Source organism: Oncorhynchus mykiss, chromosome 12 (assembly GCF_057628025.1).
Source record: "Oncorhynchus mykiss isolate SJ-2025 chromosome 12, ASM5762802v1, whole genome shotgun sequence".
NCBI lineage: Eukaryota > Metazoa > Chordata > Actinopteri > Salmoniformes > Salmonidae > Oncorhynchus > Oncorhynchus mykiss.
The window spans coordinates 43,685,681-43,708,716 of NC_143033.1; the positions used below are offsets into that span (position 1 = coordinate 43,685,681).

The 23,036-nt window shown below is 41.1% G+C and overlaps 1 protein-coding gene across 2 annotated transcripts in view; it reads left to right on the forward strand.

Annotated features, from left to right (window-relative positions):
• Window positions 1–23,036, forward strand: part of LOC110537630 (opioid-binding protein/cell adhesion molecule) — a 406,128-nt gene that overhangs the window by 381,801 nt on the left and 1,291 nt on the right. For both annotated transcript variants that reach the window (XM_021623816.3, XM_021623815.3), the window contains 3 exons: window positions 6,851–6,985; window positions 7,569–7,689; window positions 19,875–20,026. In XM_021623816.3, the coding sequence (XP_021479491.2) occupies window positions 6,851–6,985; window positions 7,569–7,689; window positions 19,875–20,026 (408 nt within the window). The remainder of the gene's footprint in view (window positions 1–6,850; window positions 6,986–7,568; window positions 7,690–19,874; window positions 20,027–23,036) is intronic.

Genomic DNA, 23,036 nt, shown 5'->3' on the forward strand with positions numbered 1-23,036 from the left:
GTATTGTAGTTTGAAAATAGTTGATTTGATCTGTAAAGATTGTGGTTTTGTGTTCTTGTCTTGAATTTAGCATGGGCTTTGGAGAAATCGCTCTGCCGTTGACAATTTACAGTCATTTCCAGTTCCTTTGTTGTCTGTGTCAGAGTATTCAAGGCAAATCTGTCATTCAGTTTAGAAAAGTTGAGGCACTTTTTGAGGCACAATGTCCTGTCTTCTGAAGCAAATCAAGAATGTGCTACTGAAAGAAAAGAAGTGGGGTAGTGAAATTGGATTAAATATGATGATGTATGTTTATCAACTCCTGTGGGATTCTTTTGTTTGTGTGATTAACTTAGAAATATTACATTCTAGTTGAATATTGGTATGTGTTAATATCAATATGATTCAAACTGATATATAATTCACTGATACATCTTTGGTTTAAAATGTTTGTAGATGTTTAAGATATTTTTCTAATATTGGCTAGGATTTCTATTCCATCATATCATTCTTTTTTAGGAGTAACGTGAAGAGCTGAACAACCCACATGGCAGATGTAGCCACTGGCCGACCTTATCTGTGCCCTGTTTCAGGAATGGGTAGTGAGTGATGCAAAGTGCAACAATCCAGTGGTTATGTCTGTCCATTTCCTAATATACCTATGGACTAGGTGCACTTGAGCTTTTTAGTGTTATGTTTAATAACTAACATACAAGCTATGCGGAGTAACAAGGCACTGATCATGATAGCCTAGTGTATATCCATCCTCTTAAGAACTTGTTCTTTGAATATGTTCCCAGGTAAAAGGCTCTGAGATGAAAAATTGCCTTTGGAGAATCTTGCCCTTTCCTCTCTGATTGTGCTCTATCGTTTGTTTTGAATCAGGCAGTAGAACAACTTCTTGGATAAACACTAGTTAACAAATCTCTCCCCTTTTTCATGCCTGCTGGCAGATTTTTTTATTCAATGCTCTAAGGTGATTTGAGCCGCTACACAAAGCCATGTGAAATGTGATAATATTTTACATAAAGCTTTCTCCTGAAAGAGTTTGTGAAGATTCACAAGCAGTCGATCCAAACCCAAACAAACTGCTCTAAACTTGGAAAATACTGATTTGTATTAAGAAAAACAACACCATTTTACAATGTCACAAATAAAGTGAAGTTGTGCAGGTATTAATTTGATACACAAACATAGCAGTTAATATGTTGCAATGGTTGCAAGCAACAGTTGTGCAGCTAGAAGCTACAGTACATTGCTAACGGCTAGCGACTTAACGTACAATATTTGGGTTAAATAACATGGAAATGGTGTCATGTTTGCTTTGGTTTGCAGACCTTAAGGTCAGTGTTGTAAAGCATTAACAAAGCTTTCTAGTGATCCTAAATGTGGACTTAAGGGGGGCAAGGAGTCCCTCCAGACTTTCCAATAATAGAATAGGGGCATACAGGCCATGCAGTAGTGGCTAACTGCTTGATTTGAGTAGCTGTGCTACAGTGGCTGTGCCTAATCTTCTGAATGAACTACCAGTGTCATTGCTTAAGATACTGAACCTAATTATCTTCAAAGCTAACCACAGGATATCTAGGCTTAGGCTATCTTGCAAGACCTATCGTCCAAACAGCAGCTGGGTGAGTGGTTGTCACACTTAAGTCACGTTGTGATAATGACAGTATAGAAGTTGAGAACTGTGTTTTCTCAGCTCTGTTAAAAGTACACTCAAGAAAGTGTGCCTATCCCAGGTCTGTACAGGAGTTGCAGTGATGGGACAAGACTGTAACTACCAATTGGATATCATGAAATTGGGTAGAAAAAGGGGTAAAAAGTTACAAAATATATACACATGTATATACAGTACAGTATATACAGTGCGTTCGGAAATTATTCATACCCCTTGACTTTATCCACATTTTGTTACGTTACAGCCTTATTCTAAAATGGATTAAATAAAAAATGTTCCTTAGCAATCTACACACAATAGCCCATAATGACAAAGTGAAAACAGGTTTTTAGAAATTTTAGCAAATGTATGAAACTTTTTTTGCTTTGTCATTTTGGGGTATTGTGTGTAAATTGATGAGGGAAAAAACTATTTAATCAATTTTAGAATAAGGCTGTAACATAACAAAATGTGGAAAAAGTCAAGGGGTCTGAATACTTTCTGGACGCACTGTAAATACAGAACCAGTCAAAAGTTTGGGCACGCCTACTTATTAATTGTCTTTTTATTTATTTTTACTATTTTCTACATTGTAGAATAATAGTGAAGACATCAAAATTATGAAATAACACATGTATTAACCAAAAAAGGGGTCAACAAATCAAAATATATTTTACATTTTAGATTCTTCAAAGTAGCCACTCTTTGCCTTGACAGCTTTGCACACTCTTGGCATTTTCTCAACCAGCTTCACCTGGAATGCTTTTCCAATAGCATTGAAGGAGTTCCCACATATGCTGAGCACTTGTTGGCTGCTTTTACTTCACTCTGCAGTCCAACTTATCCAAAAACCATCTAAATTGGGTTGAGGTCGGTTGATTGTGGAGGCCAGGTCATCTGATGCAGCACTCTATCACTCTCCTTATTGGCCAAAAAGCCATTACACAGCCTGGAGGTGTGTTTGATCATTGTCCTGTTGAAAAATAAATTATAGTCCCACAAAGTGCAAACCAGATGGGATAGCGTATCACTGCAGAATGCTGTAGCCATGCTGGTTAAGTGTGCCTTGAATTCTAAATAAATCACGGACAATGTCACCACTAAAGCACCCCCACACCATCACACCACCTCCATGCTTCACGGTGGGAACCACACATGCAGAGATCATCCGTTCACATACTCTGCATCTCACAAAGATTTCCACCGGTCTAACGTCCATTGCTCATGTTTCTTTGCCCAAGCAATTCTCTTCTTCTTATTGGGGTCCTTTAGTAGTGGTTTCTTTTCAGCAATTCGATCATGAAGGCCTGATCCTCTGAACAGTTGATGTTGAGATGTGCCTGTTACTGGAAATCTGTGATGCAATTTCTGAGGCTGGTAACTCTAATGAACTTGTCCTCTGCAGCGGAGGTAACTCTGGGTCTTCCTTTCCTGTGGCGGTCCTCATGAAAGTCTGTTTCATCATAGCACTTTATGGTTTATGCGACTGCACTTCAAGAAACTTTCAAAGATCTTGACATTTTCCGGATTGACTGACCTTCATATCTTAAAGTAATGACGGACTGTCATTTCTCGTTGCTTACTTGAGCTATTCTTGTCCATAATATGGACTTGGTCTTTTACCAAATAGGGACATCTTCTGTATACCACCTCTACCTTGTCACAACACAACTGATTGGCCAAAACGCATTAGGAAAGAAATTCCAAAAATGAACTTTAACAGACACACCTATTAATTGAAATGCATTCCAGGTGACTACCTCATGAAGCTGGTTGAGAGAATGCCAAGAGTGTGCAAAGCTGTCATCAAGGCAAAGGGTGGCTACTTTGAAGAATCTCAAATATAAAATAGATTTTGATTTGTTTAACACTTTTTTGGTTACTACATGGATACCATGTGTGTTATTTCACAGTTTTGATCTCTTTACTATTATTCTACAATGTAGAAAATAGTAAGAATACAGAAAAACCTTTGAATGAGTAGGTGTTCTAAAACGTTTGACCGGTAGTGTATATAAAATAAAATAAGTGTAAAATGTCCCACCAACATTAGACCAATCATGTTCTGTATATGTTTGGTGGGATGTTGATGGAATATTGCCCTAACCCTAAGAAAACTGGACACAGGAATGTTCTTGCAGCCTTCCAGTGAAACATGTCTAGAACATTAATAATAGATATTCTGAGAACATGGCAACGGTGGAAAAAGTATCTCATTGTCATACTTTAGTAAAAGTCAAGATACCTTAGTAGAAAATGACTCAAGTAAAAGTGAAAGTCACCCAATAAAATATTACTTGTGTAAAAGTCAAACATTATTTGGTTTTAAATATACTTATGTATCCAAAGTCATTATAATTGCTAAAATATACTTAAATATCAAAAGGAAAAAGAAAAATATAAATAATTTCAAATTCCTTATTTTAAGCAAACCAGAAACCACCATTTGATTTTTTATTTACGGATAGCCAGGGACAGACTCCAACAATCACATTTACAAACAAAGCTTGTGTGTTTAGTGAGTCCACTCAATCAGAAGCAGTAGAGATGACCAGGGATATTCTCATGATAAGTGCGTGAATTGGACCACCTTCCTGTCCTGCTAAGCATTCAAAATGTAATGAGTACTTTTGGCTGTCATGGAAAATGTATGGAGTAAAAAGTACATTAATATCTTTAGGAATGTAATGAAGTAAAAGCAAACGTTCTCAAAAATATAAATAGTGAAGTAAAGTACCTCTAAAAAACTACTAAAGTATTACTTTGAAGTATTTTCACTTAAGTGAACATTGCAACTGGGTTCCCGGTAAGTTGTGTTTGACATTAAGGGAATGTTCTCCTAACTCTAACTCTAAAACATGCTAAATTGGTTCACATTAGGTTTTTGCCCACATACTGTACATAGAATGCTCCCTTACTAACGGAAAACTGGACACAAACATCCGGGGACCATTACGGGTAGCATTACAAAAACATTATTTATCTCTAGAATTGTTAACTGGTTTAGCAGCAAAAGGTGAAAGAGCCTTGGTTGCTAAGACAACTTATGCTGAAGCAGAAACCGCTCTGCAAACATTCATTATTGTCAATTGTACACCAGTGGTGCTGTTCTTTCTGCAGTGTTGTGGAAATAATATGAAAACGTTCAATGATAAGGAAAATAATAAAATATGAATAGGGTTGAGTCAGGCAGAGCCTATGTGCTCAGCAAATTTCAAACTCTTACAAAAGTTGCAAAAGAGAAGGAAACAGTGTTTGGAGGATATGGCTCCTCTGTGTAGCAAGTCATTGGCATAATATTTTGGGAATAGGTAGTCACATTTGATGTGTTTCTCAAATCCCTACAGACCCCCCAAAAACTGGCATGAATATTAGAACAGAAGACATGTTTTTTGCTTTGACACAAGGTTAATTTTAAGATCAACCGTGAGAGACATGACTTTATTTTCAAACTTTCTCCTACTCAAGTCCTGGATATTTCTATGCTTACTCTGGTTAGTGTAGCTTACATACCACTACTGATATGAATGTATAAATGAAAGCCCAACAGGAGTCAGGGTAGGTAAACATAGAATGCCAGAAGGTCTAGTTGTTTTGTCACCTGGTTCAACTCATCATGGTCTTCATTGGGCCAATTAGCAAAATCACAACAATCAAGAGTGCCTGCACACGCTATTTCTCTCTAAGGCTGAAGTTTCCTACCCTTGGTGACCTCCCGTTCCAAATGAATTGCTGTGACATATGCCTTTACCATCTGTTCAATCTTAAAGTAGAATATGCTGCTGAGATACAAAAGCAGAGTAACTCTATCACAAATCTTAAGAAAGTACGCAAACTTTTTCCCTTTCATTAACAACCTAACATCATTATTTCATCGATTGGACTGAAAATACAGGCCTAACCATTTCCGCCCATCTTTTGGACAAGGAATTGCTGTCACGCTAAAGCCCAAATTATCTTAGGTTAACCTTGCCATCACTCACCCCTGCAACCATAAAATAACACAGTAATGGTCAATAACTCAATTTCCACTTCTTCGTCTCAATCTGCGTAATGTTGATAGAAACACAAAATACAAATGTTCAATTACCTGTGCTTCCGTTTCCCATTAAAGTTAAAAGTAACAACCCAGCCCAGCACAACCTTTCCAGTCAGTCCCCTGTAAGCTGCAGTAGCAGCTGCTGGTGGGACCAGGGCTTTTGGAAAGTAATGAGATCATGCTAATGTTGTATGTGACATTTCAGCTGATTGGGAAGGGGTTATCTCCAAGTAAAGGTGTCTCTCCATTTTAGTCTCAGCCCCATTTCCCCCTCCACACACACAGAAAGAAACACACACACACACACACACACACACACACACACACACACACACACACACACACACACACACACACACACACACACACACACACACACACACACACACACACACACACACACACACACACAGTCATCCACACACACACAGAGGATAAATAACTGATACTGGCAGGTTTCTTTGAATAGCAAGACTTTAGAGACTTTATGATGTCCGTTGCGAGAGCAGTGATTATCCTACAAGACTGCTGATGTCTGGGGAAATGTGATTTTATGCTATGTGTGTTGACATTCGATAACATTTTGAGTGCCAGTGTTTCTGTAATGTGGTACCTGCTGATGTTGTGTACAAGACCCTGCTACTGTATCTCTTGAGAATTTCCCCCTCGAGTGGCTCCTGCTTTCAAATATTTAACGAACAGGTGAAGAAATGTTATGTTGTAGTGTCTGATGTATAGAGAAAAGGTACGGTCCGCACTCTCTTGCAAGAAAACATCATAAGGTTGTATAGCCTACAGGCTACCTTTGTCAATGTGGCAGACAGCTTGAAAGGTTGATTTCCATGAATCTTGGATATGACACCTGTTTAACCTGGTTACAAGTACTGTTTCATAATCAGTAGACAGTTAGAAAACTGAAGTATTGTGTATGTGCATATGTGTATGTCAAATTCAACGGCTGCTGCTAGGAATTTGTTATGGTTCTATGTATTTTTATGTAATTATCAAGGTTTGAGTTGTTATGTGGCTTTTGGGGAGCCATTTTCGGTCAAACATAAATTATTAGTCAGGTATTGAAACTGCATTTCAATCACCTTGGGGTTTTGGTAATACCTTGTGCACCTCTGTATGCTTTCTACATTTAAACACGGATGTTTTGTGTTCTTTTTTAGGCCTCAAATTTGTCACTGAAGGGGAATACGTTGATATGACAGCGATCACTAAAGAACAGTCGGGATCCTATGAATGCATCTCCTCCAATGACATCTCAGCCCCAGATGTGAGGACGGTGAAAGTCACAGTCAATTGTAAGCATAAAAACAAACAATGACGGCAAACAGCTCAACACTCAAACAAAGCTAAATAGTCAGCTAATATGGCTCTTTTATCAGCTACATGGTTTTTCAAGGCTTGTGGACCCAAGCTTGTTTTAAGAGCTTGCTGGGGTAAATTAATTAATTTAAGAAGCCTTCTGTTAGTTTAACATGCAAGCTAGCGTGTACATTGGTATCAACAGAAAACATATTGAAGGACTTCACAGATTATTCAGGATAACAGATACTTCATCTGTTTGAAACAGTAGAGTTTGAAGGACAGAAAATGAATGGTTATCAGGTAGGTAGACACAGCAATATGACATCATTCATAAAAGCATCATTTCAATCTTTCAAGACTGCAAAAACATTTCCAATGTGCACCATCCCGTGAGGCATACCCACATTAGGAAGACCCAATAGTGTCCGTCTTGGCAGATCAGAATGTTGTTGTTGATTTCTGTAAGCAGAAAGTTGCCCAGCTGTCTGTGATGATGTCATATTGCTGAGTTTACCTTTAATGATAAAAATGGATATGTACCGCTATAAAACTAATTTAATGTCATGCATCCTACAGACGCTCCCTTCATTTCGAATGCCAGGAGTACAGGTACCCCAGTGGGCCAAAAAGGGGTGCTCCAATGTGAGGCCTCTGCTGTTCCTGGGGCAGATTTTGAGTGGTACAAAGAGGACCGCAGGTAAGTCCTTAAAATATATATTTTAAATTGTCTATGTTATAAATGTCCAATGCAGCCATTTTAATCTCAATATCAAATAATTTCTGGGTGACAATTAACCTTTTCACCTGTGAGTACCAAATATCTCTAACGGTCGCCCCAGCGTGACTTGTTTTATGCACATGATTTCAGGACAATTAACACGCGCTGCCTGCTAATTATCTATAGGCTATGTTTTAACTTGTGAATTTAAAATTATTTCTAACAAAACAAAATGTAATAGAATTTTATTGAGGTGTGTTCCGCCTCCTCATTAATTCACATTAAAGTAGCCCATTTCAGGGAATTTATGCTTGAACCTTTATTTAGCCAGACAAACTTCTCTCTTTGAGAGCCCAAGCACTTCCACAGTGTTTCCACAGATCAAGTATGAAGATATTTGCGCAGTCTCGCACGAACTGGAACATTTTCTGTCTGGCTCCTGCATTTCCTTCATTGTTGTCTTCCTTACAATTAATAATTTTGGACATGTGTGCGTTCCTATCAAAGTAAGTGCCTTATTTTCTGTATATCGTGTAGCATACTGTAGAATATGTATATGTGTACAGTACCAGTCAAAAGTTTGGACACATCTACTCATTCAAGGGTTTTTCTTTAGTTTTACTATTTTCTACATTGTAGAATAAAAAAATGCAACTAGGCAAGTCAGTAAAGAACAAATTCTTATTCACAATGACGGCCTACACCGGCCAAACCCGGGTCAATTGTCCCCTACGGGGACTCCCAATCACAGCCAGTTGTGATACAGCCTGGATTCAAACCAGGGTGTCTGTAGTGACGCTTCTGCACTGAGATGCAGTGCCTTAGACCGCAGCGCCACTCGGGAGCCCAATAATAGTGAAGGCATCCAAACTATGAAATAAGACATATGGAATCTTGTAGTAACCAAAAAAGTGTTTAAAAATCTGAATATATTTGATATTTTTATTTTAAATTTTTTCTTTTTATTTTCAATTAACCGGTGGGCCTTGTTAAAAGTTAATTTCTGGAAATTCTTTCCTTCTTAAATGCATTTGAGCCAATCACTTGTGTTGTTACAAGGTAGGGGTGGTATACAGAAGATATCCCTATTAAGTAAAAGACCAAGTCCATATTACGGCAAGAACAGCTCAAATAAGCAAAGAGAAACGAGAGTCCATCATTACTTTAACACATTTATTTTATTTTATTTATTTTTTTTATTTTACCTTTATTTAACCAGGTAGGCAAGTTGAGAACAAGTTCTCATTTACAATTGCGACCTGGCCAAGATAAAGCAAAGCAGTTTGACAGATACAACAACACAGAGTTACACATGGAGTAAAACAAACATACAGTCAATAATAAAGTATAAACAAGTCTATATACAATGTGAGCAAATGAGGTGAGAAGGGAGGTAAAGGCAAAAAAAAGGCCTTGGTGGCAAGGTAAATACAATATAGCAAGTAAAACACTGGAATGGTAGTTTTGCAATGGAAGAATGTGCAAAGTAGAAATAAAAATAATGGGGTGCAAAGGAGCAAAATAAATAAATAAATTAAATACAGTTGGGAAAGAGGTAGTTGATAGGGCTAAATTATAGGTGGGCTATGTACAGGTGCAGTAATCTGTGAGCTGCTCTGACAGTTGGTGCTTAAAGCTAGTGAGGGAGATAAGTGTTTCCAGTTTCAGAGATTTTTGTAGTTCGTTCCAGTCATTGGCAGCAGAGAACTGGAAAGAGAGACGGCCAAAGAAAGAATTGGTTTTGGGGGTGACTAGAGAGATATACCTGCTGGAGCGTGTGCTACAGGTGGGAGATGCTATGGTGACCAGCGAGCTGAGATAAGGGGGGACTTTACCTAGCAGGGTCTTGTAGATGACATGGAGCCAGTGGGTTTGGCGACGAGTATGAAGCGAGGGCCAGCCAACGAGAGCGTACAGGTCGCAATGGTGGGTAGTATATGGGGCTTTGGTGACAAAACGGATTGCACTGTGATAGACTGCATCCAGTTTGTTGAGTAGGGTATTGGAGGCTAATTTGTAAATTACATCGCCAAAGTCGAGGATTGGTAGGGTGGTCAGTTTTACAAGGGTATGTTTGGCAGCATGAGTGAAGGATGCTTTGCTGCTAAATAGGAAGCCAATTCTAGATTTAACTTTGGATTGGAGATGTTTGATATGGGTCTGGAAGGAGAGTTTACAGTCTAACCAGACACCTAAGTATTTGTAGTTGTCCACGTATTCTAAGTCAGAGCCGTCCAGAGTAGTGATGTTGGACAGGCGGGTAGGTGCAGGTAGTGATCGGTTGAAGAGCATGCATTTAGTTTTACTTGTATTTAAGAGCAATTGGAGGCCATGGAAGGAGAGTTGTATGGCATTGAAGCTTGCCTGGAGGGTTGTTAACACAGTGTCCAAAGAAGGGCCGGAAGTATACAGAATGGTGTCGTCTGCGTAGAGGTGGATCAGAGACTCACCAGCAGCAAGAGCGACCTCATTGATGTATACAGAGAAGAGAGTCGGTCCAAGAATTGAACCCTGTGGCACCCCCATAGAGACTGCCAGAGGTCCGGACAACAGACCCTCAGATTTAACACACTGAACTCTATCAGAGAAGTAGTTGGTGAACCAGGCGAGGCAATCATTTGAGAAACCAAGGCTGTTGAGTCTGCCGATGAGGATGTGGTGATTGACAGAGTCAAAAGCCTTGGCCAGATCAATGAATACGGCTGCACAGTAATGTTTCTTATCGATGGCGGTTAAGATATCGTTTAGGACCTTGAGCGTGGCTGAGGTGCACCCATGACCAGCTCTGAAACCAGATTGCATAGCAGAGAAGGTATGGTGAGATTCAAAATGGTCGGTAATCTGTTTGTTGACTTGGCTTTCGAAGACCTTAGAAAGGCATGGTAGGATAGATATAGGTCTGTAGCAGTTTGGGTCAAGAGTGTCCCCCCCTTTGAAGAGGGGGATGACCGCAGCTGCTTTCCAATCTTTGGGAATCTCAGACGACACGAAAGAGAGGTTGAACAGGCTAGTAATAGGGGTGGCAACAATTTTGGCAGATAATTTTAGAAAGAAAGGGTCCAGATTGTCTAGCCCGGCTGATTTGTAGGGGTCCAGATTTTGCAGCTCTTTCAGAACATCAGCTGAATGGATTTGGGAGAAGGAGAAATGGGGAAGGCTTGGGCGAGTTGCTGTTGGGGGTGCAGTGCTGTTGACAGGGGTAGGAGTAGCCAGGTGGAAAGCATGGCCAGCAGTAGAAAAATGCTTATTGAAATTTTCAATTATGGTGGATTTATCAGTGGTGACAGTGTTTCCTATCTTCAGTGCAGTGGGCAGCTGCGAGGAGGTGTTCTTATTCTCCATGGACTTTACAGTGTCCCAGAACTTTTTTGAGTTAGTGTTGCAAGAAGCAACTTTCTGCTTGAAAAAGCTAGCCTTGGCTTTTCTAACTGCCTGTGTATAATGGTTTCTAGCTTCCCTGAACAGCTGCATATCACGGGGGCTGTTTCGATGCTAATGCAGAACGCCATAGGACGTTTTTGTGTTGATTAAGGGCAGTCAGGTCTGGGGAGAACCAAGGGCTATATCTGTTCCTGGTTCTAAATTTCTTGAATGGGGCATGTTTATTTAAGATGGTTAGGAAGGCATTTTTAAAAAATATCCAGGCATCCTCTACTGACGGGATGAGGTCAATATCCTTCCAGGATACCCCGGCCAGGTCGATTAGAAAGGCCTGCTCGCTGAAGTGTTTCAGGGAGCGTTTTACAGTAATGAGAGGAGGTCATTTGACCGCTGACCCATTACGGATGCAGGCAATGAGGCAGTGATCGCTGAGATCTTGGTTGAAGACAGCAGAGGTGTATTTAGAGGGGAAGTTGGTTAGGATGATATCTATGAGGGTGCCCGTGTTTAAGGCTTTGGGGAGGTACCTGGTAGGTTCATTGATAATTTGTGTGAGATTGAGGGCATCAAGTTTAGATTGTAGGATGGCTGGGGTGTTAAGCATGTTCCAGTTTAGGTCGCCTAGCAGCACGAGCTCTGAAGATAGATGGGGGGCAATCAGTTCACATATGGTGTCCAGAGCACAGCTGGGGGCAGAGGGTGGTCTATAGCAGGCGGCAACGGTGAGAGACTTGTTTTTAGAGAGGTGGATTTTTAAAAGTAGAAGTTCAAATTGTTTGGGTACAGACCTGGATAGTAGGACAGAACTCTGCAGGCTATCTTTGCAGTAGATTGCAACACCGCCCCCTTTGGCAGTTCTATCTTGTCTGAAAATGTTGTAGTTTGGAATTAAAATGTCTGAATTTTTGGTGGTCTTCCTAAGCCAGGATTCAGACACAGCTAGAACATCCGGGTTGGCAGAGTGTGCTAAAGCAGTGAATAGAACAAACTTAGGGAGGAGGCTTCTAATGTTAACATGCATGAAACCAAGGCTATTACGGTTACAGAAGTCGTCAAAAGAGAGCGCCTGGGGAATAGGAGTGGAGCTAGGCACTGCAGGGCCTGGATTCACCTCTACATCGCCAGAGGAACATAGGAGGAGTAGAATAAGGGTGTGACTAAAAGCAATAAGAATTGGTCGTCTAGAACGTCTGGAACAGAGAGTAAAAGGAGGTTTCTGGGGGCGATAAAATAGCATCAAGGTATAATGTACAGACAAAGGTAAGGTAGGATGTGAATACAGTGGAGGTAAACCTAGGTATTGAGTGATGAAGAGAGAGATATTGTCTCTAGAAACATCATTGAAACCAGGAGATGTCATTGCATGTGTGGGTGGTGGAACTAATAGGTTGGATAAGGTATAGTGAGCAGGACTAGAGGCTCTACAGTGAAATAAGCCAATAAACACTAACCAGAACAGCAATGGACAAGACATATTGACATTAAGGAGAGGCATGCTTAGTCGAGTGATCAAAAGGGTCCAGTGAGTGGAGAGGTTGGTTTAGGGTCACGGCGATTTAGACAGCTAGCCAGGCCAACCGGTAGCAAGCTAGCATAGGATGGAGTCTGTTGTTAGCCACCTCTTGCGTTCGGTCAGTAGATTAGTGGGGTTCCGTGTGGTAGAGGGGATTAATCCAAATCACACAACAACAACAAAAATAAGAACAATAGATATAGTTATAGAGGCCAGAGAAGAAAACATAATAATAAAAATAAATAAATTGTCCGATTGTCTATTCAGATAGCAGCCGGAAAGACAGCTAACGGTTAGCGGGCCGCAGATGGGCGTTCAGGTAACATCGCGACAGAGGAGCCAGCCGGATCTCATTCAGGTAGATAACGTCGGTAGTCCGGTTGTGAAGGCCCGGTGGGGCTCCGCGTAGGCAGTGAAACGGGTCCGGATAGGTGACTGCAGCCCAGGAGTGAATGATGGAACTCAGGAGTGATTGACGGAGCTGGCTAGCACCGGAACAATCGATGTTTGCTCCGGAATCGACGAAAGCCGACTGTCACACGGATAGCAGCTAGCTAGCTGTGAGATCCGGGTATGAATGTCCAGAGAGCAGTTGAAATCCAGGGACATGGAGAGAAAATTGGTCCGGTATGTTCCGTTCCGAGCCGCGCTGCGCCGTACAAAACTGGCGATAGATTTTCGATAGATTTTCGAGCTAAAGGACAGCCGATGACCACAAACCGTGGTTAGCTTCTGATTAGCTTCTGGATTAGCTTCTGGGCTAGCTCCTGGCTAGCTTCTGGCTAGTTTCTGGCCAGCCTCCTGGAGTTTCTGGCTAGCTTCCTGAAGGATTGCAGATCTGAGGTAAATAATACTTTTTTATAAATATAAATTGGTGAGGCTGGTTGCAGGAGAGTGTTTAGAAGATGAGTTGATGGAAAATAAAAATAAAATGTATGTGAAAAAAGTTGTAAATATATATATATACAGGACACGACAAGACGAGGACAAAAGACGTCTGAACTGTTATGCGATCTTGGATGGAGGAGGGGAAGTATGAAGTATGACGACTCAGGATAAGACCCAAATGGATACAGTTCGAATAACAGATGTTTATTATAAAATAGGGGGCAGGCAAACGACAGGTCAAAGGCAGGCAGAGGTCGGTAGTCCAGGGCTAGGGAGTCCTTGATGTAGGTCTCCATAGCCTTGGTCCCCAGACCCGACAGTGAATACAGTCGTCACCGGGGTGGTGTGGTGCCCAGGAGAAGATAAATCCCACAGTCATAGGGTCGATGCGGATGAAACAAAGTGGCCCGGGCCTTACTGAAAACCTCCCGGAGGTCCTGGTACTCTGCGGCAATGGCGGAGAGGTCTGAGGCTACTTCTGAGCCCACACAAAAATGTCCAGGTGCAGGCTGCGCCAACTTCAGGCAATTGGCGTGGCAGAATGGGCTCTAGGCCATGATAGCACCAGCAGTCCAGTCGATGAGGGGATTGTGTCACTAGAACCAAGTGAATCCCAATACCACGGGAACTTGGGAAGACTTAATAATCATGAACTATATAGCCTCGCTGTGGTTCCCTGACACCCGCAGGTTGATGGGAGTGGTATTGTGGGCCGCAGAGTCGGTGAGTACCGGGAGAGATTTTGACTGGTTCCCCCAAAGCAGGATGGCATGCAGAGGGGTGTGAGTAAGGGGAGAAGGAAAGTTCTCCGTATGGCCCACCAGAGTACTCGCATCTACCAGTGAGCTTGATCTTTTAGTGGACAGGTAGACACGAAATGACCATTAGTCCCGGAATACAAACAACTCTTTGTATTGTCTGCATAAACGTTCAGCTGGAGACAACCTAGCTCTGCCTATTTGCATCGGCTCGGGAAGAGGTGAATTGGCAGATTCTGGAGACTCTCGGGAGAACTCAGGTAGCCTTGGATTGTCTCAGAAACGTAGACGTCGGGGACTTCTGGGATGCCTTGGAGGAGAGGTGGAATCCTTGAATTTAAGCAAAGAAACCACTACTAAAGGACATCAATAAGAAGAAGTGACTTGCTTGGGCCAAGAAACACGATCAATGAACATTAGACCGGTGGATATTTTTGGTCAAAATTTCAGATTTTGGTTCCAATCGCCGTGTCTTTGTAGGTGAACGGATGATCTCTGCATGTGTAGTTCCCACCCTGAAGCATGGAGGAGGAGGTGTAGGGGTGCTTTGCTGGTGACAGTGTCAGTGATTTATTTAGAATTCAATGGACACTTTCTGCAGCGATATGTCTTCCCATCAGGTTTGCGCTGTGGGACTATCATTTGTTTTTCAACAGGCCAATGACCCAACACACCTCCAGGCTGTGTAAGGGCTATTTGACCAAGAAGGAGAGTGATGAGGTGCTGCAACAGAGAACCTGGCTTCCCCAATCACCCAACCTCAACCCAATTGGGATGGTTTGGGATGAGTTGGACCGCAGAGTGAAGGAAAAGCAGCCAACAAGTGCTCAGCATATGTGGGAACTCCTTCAAGACTGTTGGAAAAGCATTCCAGGTGAAGCTGGTTGAGAGAATGACAAGCGTGTGCAAATCTGTCATCAAGGCAAAGGGTGACTTCTTTGAAGAATCTAAAATCTAAAATATATTTTGATTTGTTTAACACTTTTTTGGTTTCTACATATTTCAGTATGTGTTATTTCATAGTTTTGATGTCTTCACTATTATTCTACAATGTAAAAGAAAAACCCTTGAATGAGTAGGTGTGTCCAGTTTTATTCAAATGTTTTCAAGTACTGGTGAAAATAATGCATTCAGATGATTGCAGAGATTGTAATGGACACCTATGATGTGTGTAAAATATTTTTTTGAAGGTTGTACTGATTATAATGGCCTAATGTTAAGCTATTTGCCAGCTATGTGTGGTGCCATGTTTGTTGACATTATACAATACATTTTGCGTGTCACGTACACTTCTGTCTGACCAAAGATGTTATAATGAGGTGAAGGAATGGTTCAATTATCTTTCAAGTAAACTTCCGGAAGTTAGCCATCGTCGGATTACTTTTGTTTTTTAAAAAGTGTTTTACTCAATTATTTAAATCAATGGTGAGCTTACCCGTGATGTGATGAATTATAAATTGTAATTGCTATTAGCTAATTTATATTGTGGTTTCTGTCAGCTGAGAATTATCTAAATATGACGGCTTGTGTTATGTCAATCTTTCCTCATTTAGCACAAGGTCTAATGTAGTCTACATTTTCCGGTTTTGAGGATTCTGCATGCTGTCTTTACTTCTGTGAATGTCTGAACATTGCATCCAAAAATAAACTAGTCACATTCAGGACAACACTTTGCAAGGACTGTGTTTGTGCAAAATGTTTCTGTGAAAAAACAGTGCGGCTAGCTCAAATGCTGACTGTTGTGTCAATCGAAACTTGTTTGAGCGTACGTTGCAGGGACAACTGTAGATGATCACACTCGTTTGTTGGTACGTGTGAAAAGGTTATGTACCTTACTGTGATAGTTATTTTTTATAAAAATGGTCTAAAAGAAACAAAAATAGCTTGCAAAGAGCAATTTCTCACAAAGAGCAATTTCTCAAGCAAGAATTTTGCTAGGACTGTCTGGACGTGGTCTGAGTGGAGAGGGAAAAACTGAAAAAGAGTTGATATTGGCAGAGAGGTTTGGAAGTGTATTTCTTATTCGTCTAGTAACTATTATAAACCGGGTAGTTTAGATACTGGATGCTGATTGGCTAAAGCCACATTTAGCTATGGGTATGTGAGCTTGTATACCACGTTTAGCCTTTTCATTTTGATATCATTGCGCCTTTCACCTTGATAAATTGGCTACATCAACAATTGTTTGACATGCCCATGTAGAAAATAAGAGTTTAGATGAACTTGAGAGAAACAAGTACAATGTGAAACAAACAAAGTGGGCTCTTACCTGCTTCACTGACTGGTGTGTGGAAAAAGGGATACATTGTGAGTTTGGGAATACAACAAAAAAACAGAGCTGAACGACATCCTACAGGACTTTTCTGGTTCAGTCAGGAACATGAATGGCGAAGGACATGAGATTAGCAGCTATGCTGGACACAGAGCTGGTTTGAACCAACATATCAAAGATCCCCCCTATCAGTTTGACATGGAATATACAGAAGGACACCGAATTCACAACGAGCAACAATGTGTTTGTCGACGTAAATAAAAACGTGAGGAAAGAGGCACTCGACAAAGCTGCCCACCACACAGCCATAACTGAAAACGACATGCAGCTCATCTAACAATCCAAGGTTCTGGACACTGAAACACCTGATGTTTTGGTGAAGAAAGTATGGTTTGATGTTCAACTTCATTTTGAGCAAAAGGGTGAAGGAGGGAAACCGTCTGTTGAAACCTGACTCATTTAATACATGTACAGATGAGAACAGCTTACAGTATGCGACTCTCTCGTTCAACAAACCCACAAAAAAAACACAAGGGCCTGCAGGAGAAGAACAGGGAGAGTGGACGGGGATACATGTTTGAACTGCCGGGTGATCCCCTCTGCCTGATAGCTACGCTTAAGTAGTATCTGTCCCTCCATCCCTCCGTCGCCCCTGCGTTGTACCTCCTCCCGAAACGGAAAGCAGTGAATGGATACATATGGTATGTAACTGTTAGCTAGCTAGCTAAATCAATTTTACCCTGACAATATAACTGGTAGCTATGTCGGCCCAACTATTAGCTAACATTATTTTATTTTATATCTTTCAGGTACATCAAAAAGCCGATGGGAGTCGAAGATTTACACAAACCACTGCCTCCGAACCATGAGAAATAATGTCTGTCAGTGGACACAGATCTGAAACCTATCTTCAAAGTTACTGGATGCCAAATCTGGAAGCGGTGGAGCACTATTCTCTCTGACAACAAAGCAGCAACTTCCCCAACTAGAAGAATGGCATCCATTTCCAGCAGCATGGATCCAACAAACAACAACATGGGCAAGGCAATAACAAACAATAACGCGGGGCAATTTTTTCATTCATGCACAATAAAAGGCATCATTCAGATCAACATTAATAAATAATTGCTGTGTGTTAGTCACTCGAGAAGTGGCGCTAATGCTCTGTTTTTGCATACATTTAATGAAAACGTACTAGCTAGCCTGTGGTTATGTTGCATAGCAACCAGTATAGCAACGAGACTACTTTTTCTGGCGGAATGTATTTATTATGAATTTATTTATTAAAACTCAATTTTCAATATAGATGTGTCTTTCTTTGCCTTACTGTGTTGGCAAATGGTTTCTAAAAGCAAAAAGGCACCTCGGGGGTTAGTGGTATATGGCCTATACACCACAGCTAAGGGCTGTATCCAGGCACTCCGTGTTGTGTTGTGCATTAGAACATCCCTTAGTCGTGCTATATAGGCAGTGGTGTAATGTACTTAAGTAAAAATACTTTAAAGTACTACTTAAATATTTCTTGGGGGTAGCTGTACTTTACTTTAATATTTATATTTTTGACAACCTTTACTTTTACTTCACTACATTCCTAAAGAAAATAATTTACTTTTTACTCCATACATTTTCCCTGACACCCAAAAGTACTCGTTACATTTTGAACGCTTAGAAGGACAAATTCACGCACTTATCAAGAGAACATCCCTGGTCATCCCTACCGCCTCTGATCTGGTGGACTCACTAAACACAAATACACAAAAACTTTGTTTGTAAATGTCTGTGTTGGAAAGTGTCCCTGGCTATCCATAAATAAAAATGTAATTGTGCCATCTGGTTTGCTTAATATAGGCAATTTGAAATGATTTAAACTTTTACATTTTACTTTTGATAATTCAGTATATTTTGCAATTACATTGACTTTTACATTGACTTTTATATTGACTTTTACTTTTACTTTTACTCAAATAGTATTTTACTGGGTGACTTTCCCTTTTACTTGAGTCATTTTTTTATTAAGGTATCTTTACTTTACTCAAGTAGGACAGCCGGGTACTTTTTCCACCATTGTATATAGGCCATATACCACACCCCATGTACACCCATCAACAGGCTGACATTTCAGGAGGTCTTTTCAAACAGCTCTTACACTAAAAGGGCATTGTCATGCTTTTCATATTTCACATTATAATTCCAACATAGTCTGGAAATGCATATAACAGAGGAATTCATGTTTTTGACTGCACTGGGCATTTAAGGGTCTCAGCCTTTGTTGATTGTTAGGAGATTTATATCCCCCAGCTGTTTCATTTTCCACAGGCGATATTTAATTTTGTATAATTATAATTTACTATTCAAATTACTTTACTTTCTTTGTACGAGAACCATCATGCCCACCAAAGTCGACTTGTGTTTGTTTTTGCATAATTTGTTTATGTCAATGGGCTGCTTTGCTTGGACAACCTCTGAGAAAATATAGTTTTTAAAAATAATAAATCACTACACTATCTTGTTTCGAAACGAACCAGCACAAGCCAGTGAAGTGTGGGGAATATTAGTTATGCAGCCAAATATTTTTTTTACACAATGCATATTGTTGTACAGCGATCCAGAGCTGTCGTCTCAGCATGACCCAATGAGCTGTGTTCAGTATTAGGGCTCTAGAGACTTATTTCAGAAGTATTTTTGTCGATGTAAGTTCCCGAGACTAATAGTCTTTACCTAGAAGCCATGCTTGTGCTAAGCCCTTCTCAAGGACATACACATACACCAGTGGAGGCTGCTGAGGGGAGGATGGCTCATAATAATGGCTGGAACGGCACAAATGGAATGGCATTAAACCCACGGAAAATGTGTGTTTGAAGTATTTGATACCGTTCCATCTATTCTGCTCCAGCCATTACCACAAGCCCATCCTCCCCAATTAAGTTGCCACCAACCTCCTGTGACATACACAAATACCTACACCAAGGGTTTCAAACATTCAATCTAGGGGATAAACTCAATATTTTTTTAATGACTTAAACCAAATCAAAACTGTTTAGAAATGATAATGGACTGTCCAGCTTGTTAATAATAGCTAGACAGTCAGGGGAGAATAGAAAATTACCAAAACAATGAATAGAGAGCTATTTTTTGCTAATATTGATGGCAAGGTAATGCGGCCCCCGGGGGAAAATGTATTTGACACCCTTGGACTACACCTTCACACCATATCCCCCAATGGGCCAAATTTGATCGAGATAAGATGTAGTTTTTAACTTCACGTCTATAGGGATTTTGTTATGGATAAACATATACAGTAGATATGGGATTCCAGCACCAACATTCTCAGAACGTATTTTCTTCTTTACAGACTCTTCAATGGACTGAATGGGGTTAAGATAGAGAACCAAGGTAAACAATCCATGCTTATGTTTTTGAATGTTTCTGAAGAGGACTACGGAAACTACACCTGTGTTGCCCTGAACACCATGGGGATCACCAATGCAAGTATAATCCTCTATGGTAAGACTGCCTTACTGTTACTGTTGAAGTACCATATCGGTTTAATACTGCACATGTTTTTGTGTTATTGTGTGCACTGGGGATGCAATTATAGCAATTGAAGATGCTATAGTTTAAACACAAAAGTATGTGGACACATGCTCAAAATCATGGGCATTAATATGCAGTTGGTCCCGCCTTTGCTGCTATAACAGCCTCCACTCTTCTGGGAAGGCTTTCCACTAGATGTTGGAACCTTGCTGTGGGGACTTCCATTCAGCCACAAGAGCATTAGTGAGGTCGGGCACTGATGTTGGGCGATTAGGCGTGGCTCGCAGTCGGCGTTCCAATTCATCCCAAAGGTGTTCAATGGGGTTGAGGTCAGGGCTTTGGGCAGGCCGGTCAAGTTATTTCACACTGGTCTCGACAAATAATTTCTGTATGGACCGCTCTTTGTTTAAAGGGGCAATGTCATGCTGAAACAGGAACGGGCCTTACCCAAACTGTTGCCATAAATCTGGAAGCACAGAATTGTCTTGTATGCTGTAGAGTTAAGATTTCCCTTCACTGGACCTAAGGGGCCAAGCCCGAACCATGAAAAATAGTTTAGAACTCAGTATTGAGTGTTGCAACTGAGGACAGAAGATTTTTACGCTCTACGAGCTTCAACACTCAGCGGTTCCGTTCTGTAAGCTTGTGTAGCCTACCACTTTGTGGCTGAGACATTGTTGCTCCTATAAGTTTCTACTTCACAATAACAGCACTTACAGTTGACCGGGGCAGCTCCAGCAGGGAAGAAATTTGATGAACTGACTTGTTGGAAAGGTGGCATCCTATGATGGTGCCAGTTTGAAAGTTACTGAGCTCTTCAGTTCGGGCCATTCTACTGCCAATGTTTAGCTATGGTGATTGCAATGCTGTGTGCTCGATTTTATACACCTGTCATCAACGAATGTGGCTTTTGTAGGCTATATAGAAATAATGACACTCAAACTTAAAATCATTAAACATAATAATAAGGATTTATATCAGCCGAATCAAGGTTTAGATGACATCACATATTCCTGTGTTTGATCTTCTAATACAGCTGCATGGGATTTCTACTAATGCATCCAATGGCAATGTCTGCGATGGGTATAATGCCCGGAGCCACCTGTAGATTTGACAATTACGATGCAGTTACACCTCCGACATTGCCTAAACAAAAACACTGATATGCTATGCAGTTGTCGGTTACTGCAGGTTAACTTGGATCTGATTGAATAAAATCTCATTTTATTAGTCACATGTGCCGAATACAATAGGTGTAGTAGACCTTACAGTGAAATGCTTATTTTCGAGACCCTAAACAACAATGCAGTTAAAAGATATATGAATTACAATAGGAAATAAAAGTAACAAGTAATTAAAGAGCAGCAGTAAAATAATAATAGCAAGACTATATACAGGGGGGTACCGGTACAGCGTCAATGTGCGGGAGCACCGGTTAATATGTACATGTGGGTAGAGTTCTTAAAGTGACTATGCATAGATGATAACAACAGAGAGTAGCAGCGGTGTAAAAGAAGGGGAAGGGAGGGGCAATGCAAAAAGTCTGGGTGGCCATTTGATTAGATGTTCAGGAGTCTTATGGCTTGGGGGTAGAAGCTGTTTAGAAGCCTCTTGGACCTAGACTTGGCGCTCCGGTACCGCTTGCCGGGCGGTTGGAGAGAGAACAGTCTATGACTAGGGTGGCTGGACTCTTGGACAAATTTTAGGGCCTTCCTTTGACAGTGCCTGGTATAAAGGTCCTGGATGGCAGGAAGCTTGGTCCCGCACTACCCTCTGTAGCGCATTGCGGTCGGAGGCCGAGCAGTTGCCATACCAGGCAGTGATTCAACCAGTCAGAATGCTCTCGATGGTGCAGCTGTGGAACCTTTTGAGGATCTGAGGACCCATGCCAAATCTTTTCAGTCTCCTGAGGAAGAATAGGTTTTGTTGTGCCCTTTTCACGACTGTCTTGGTGTGCTTGGACCACTTTAATTGGTTGGTAATGTGGACACAAAGGAACTTGAAGCTGTCAACCTGCTCCACTACAGCCCCATTGATGAGAATGGGGGCGTGCTCGGTCCTCTTGTTCCTGTAGTCCACAATCATCTCATTTGTCTTGATCAAATTGAGGGAGAAGTTGTTGTCCTTCCACCACACGGCCAGGTCTCTGACCTCCTCCCTATAGGCTGTCTTATCGTTGTCGGTGATCAGGCCTATCACTGTTGTATCATCGACAAACTTAATGATGGTGTTGGAGTCGTGCCTGGCCGTGCAGTCATGAGTGAACAGGGAGTACAGGAGGGGACTGAGCACACACCCCTGAGTGACCTCTGTGTTGAGGATCAGCGTGGTGGATGTGTTGTTACCTACCCTTACCACCTGGGGAGCAGACCGTCAGGAAGTCCAGGATCCAGTTGCAGAGGGAGGAATTTAATCCCAGGGTCCTTAGCTTATTGATGAGAAGAGATGAGGGCACTATGGTGTTGAACGCTGAGCTGTAGTCAATGAATAGCATTCTCGCATACGTGTTCCTTTTGTCCAGATGGGAAAGGGCAGTGTGGAGTGCAATAGATATGGCATCATCTGTGGATCTGTTAGGGCAGTATGCAAATTGGAGTGAGTCTAGGGTTTCTGGGATAATGGTGTTGATGTGAGCCATGACCAGCCTTTTGAAGCACTTCATGGTTATAGATTATCTACAGAATGCAGTTACACCTCCGACATTGCCTAAACAAAATAAATTATATACTATGCAGTTGCTGGTAACTGGGGGTTAACGCTGATCTGATTGAATCCTGGCCTAAATGTAGATCTGTCTGTATGGTGGGGTATAAAGCTGACATATACTGTACATATTGTTTGTCAGTGGTATTATTCATAGTTGTGGGGGGGAAATCCACAGTGAACCAAACTTGCAGTTTTGTAATGTAGAGTAAAGCCATTAATAAATTAATTGTAACATTGTTGACGTGAATAGGACAAAAAGCACCAACTTCTTGAT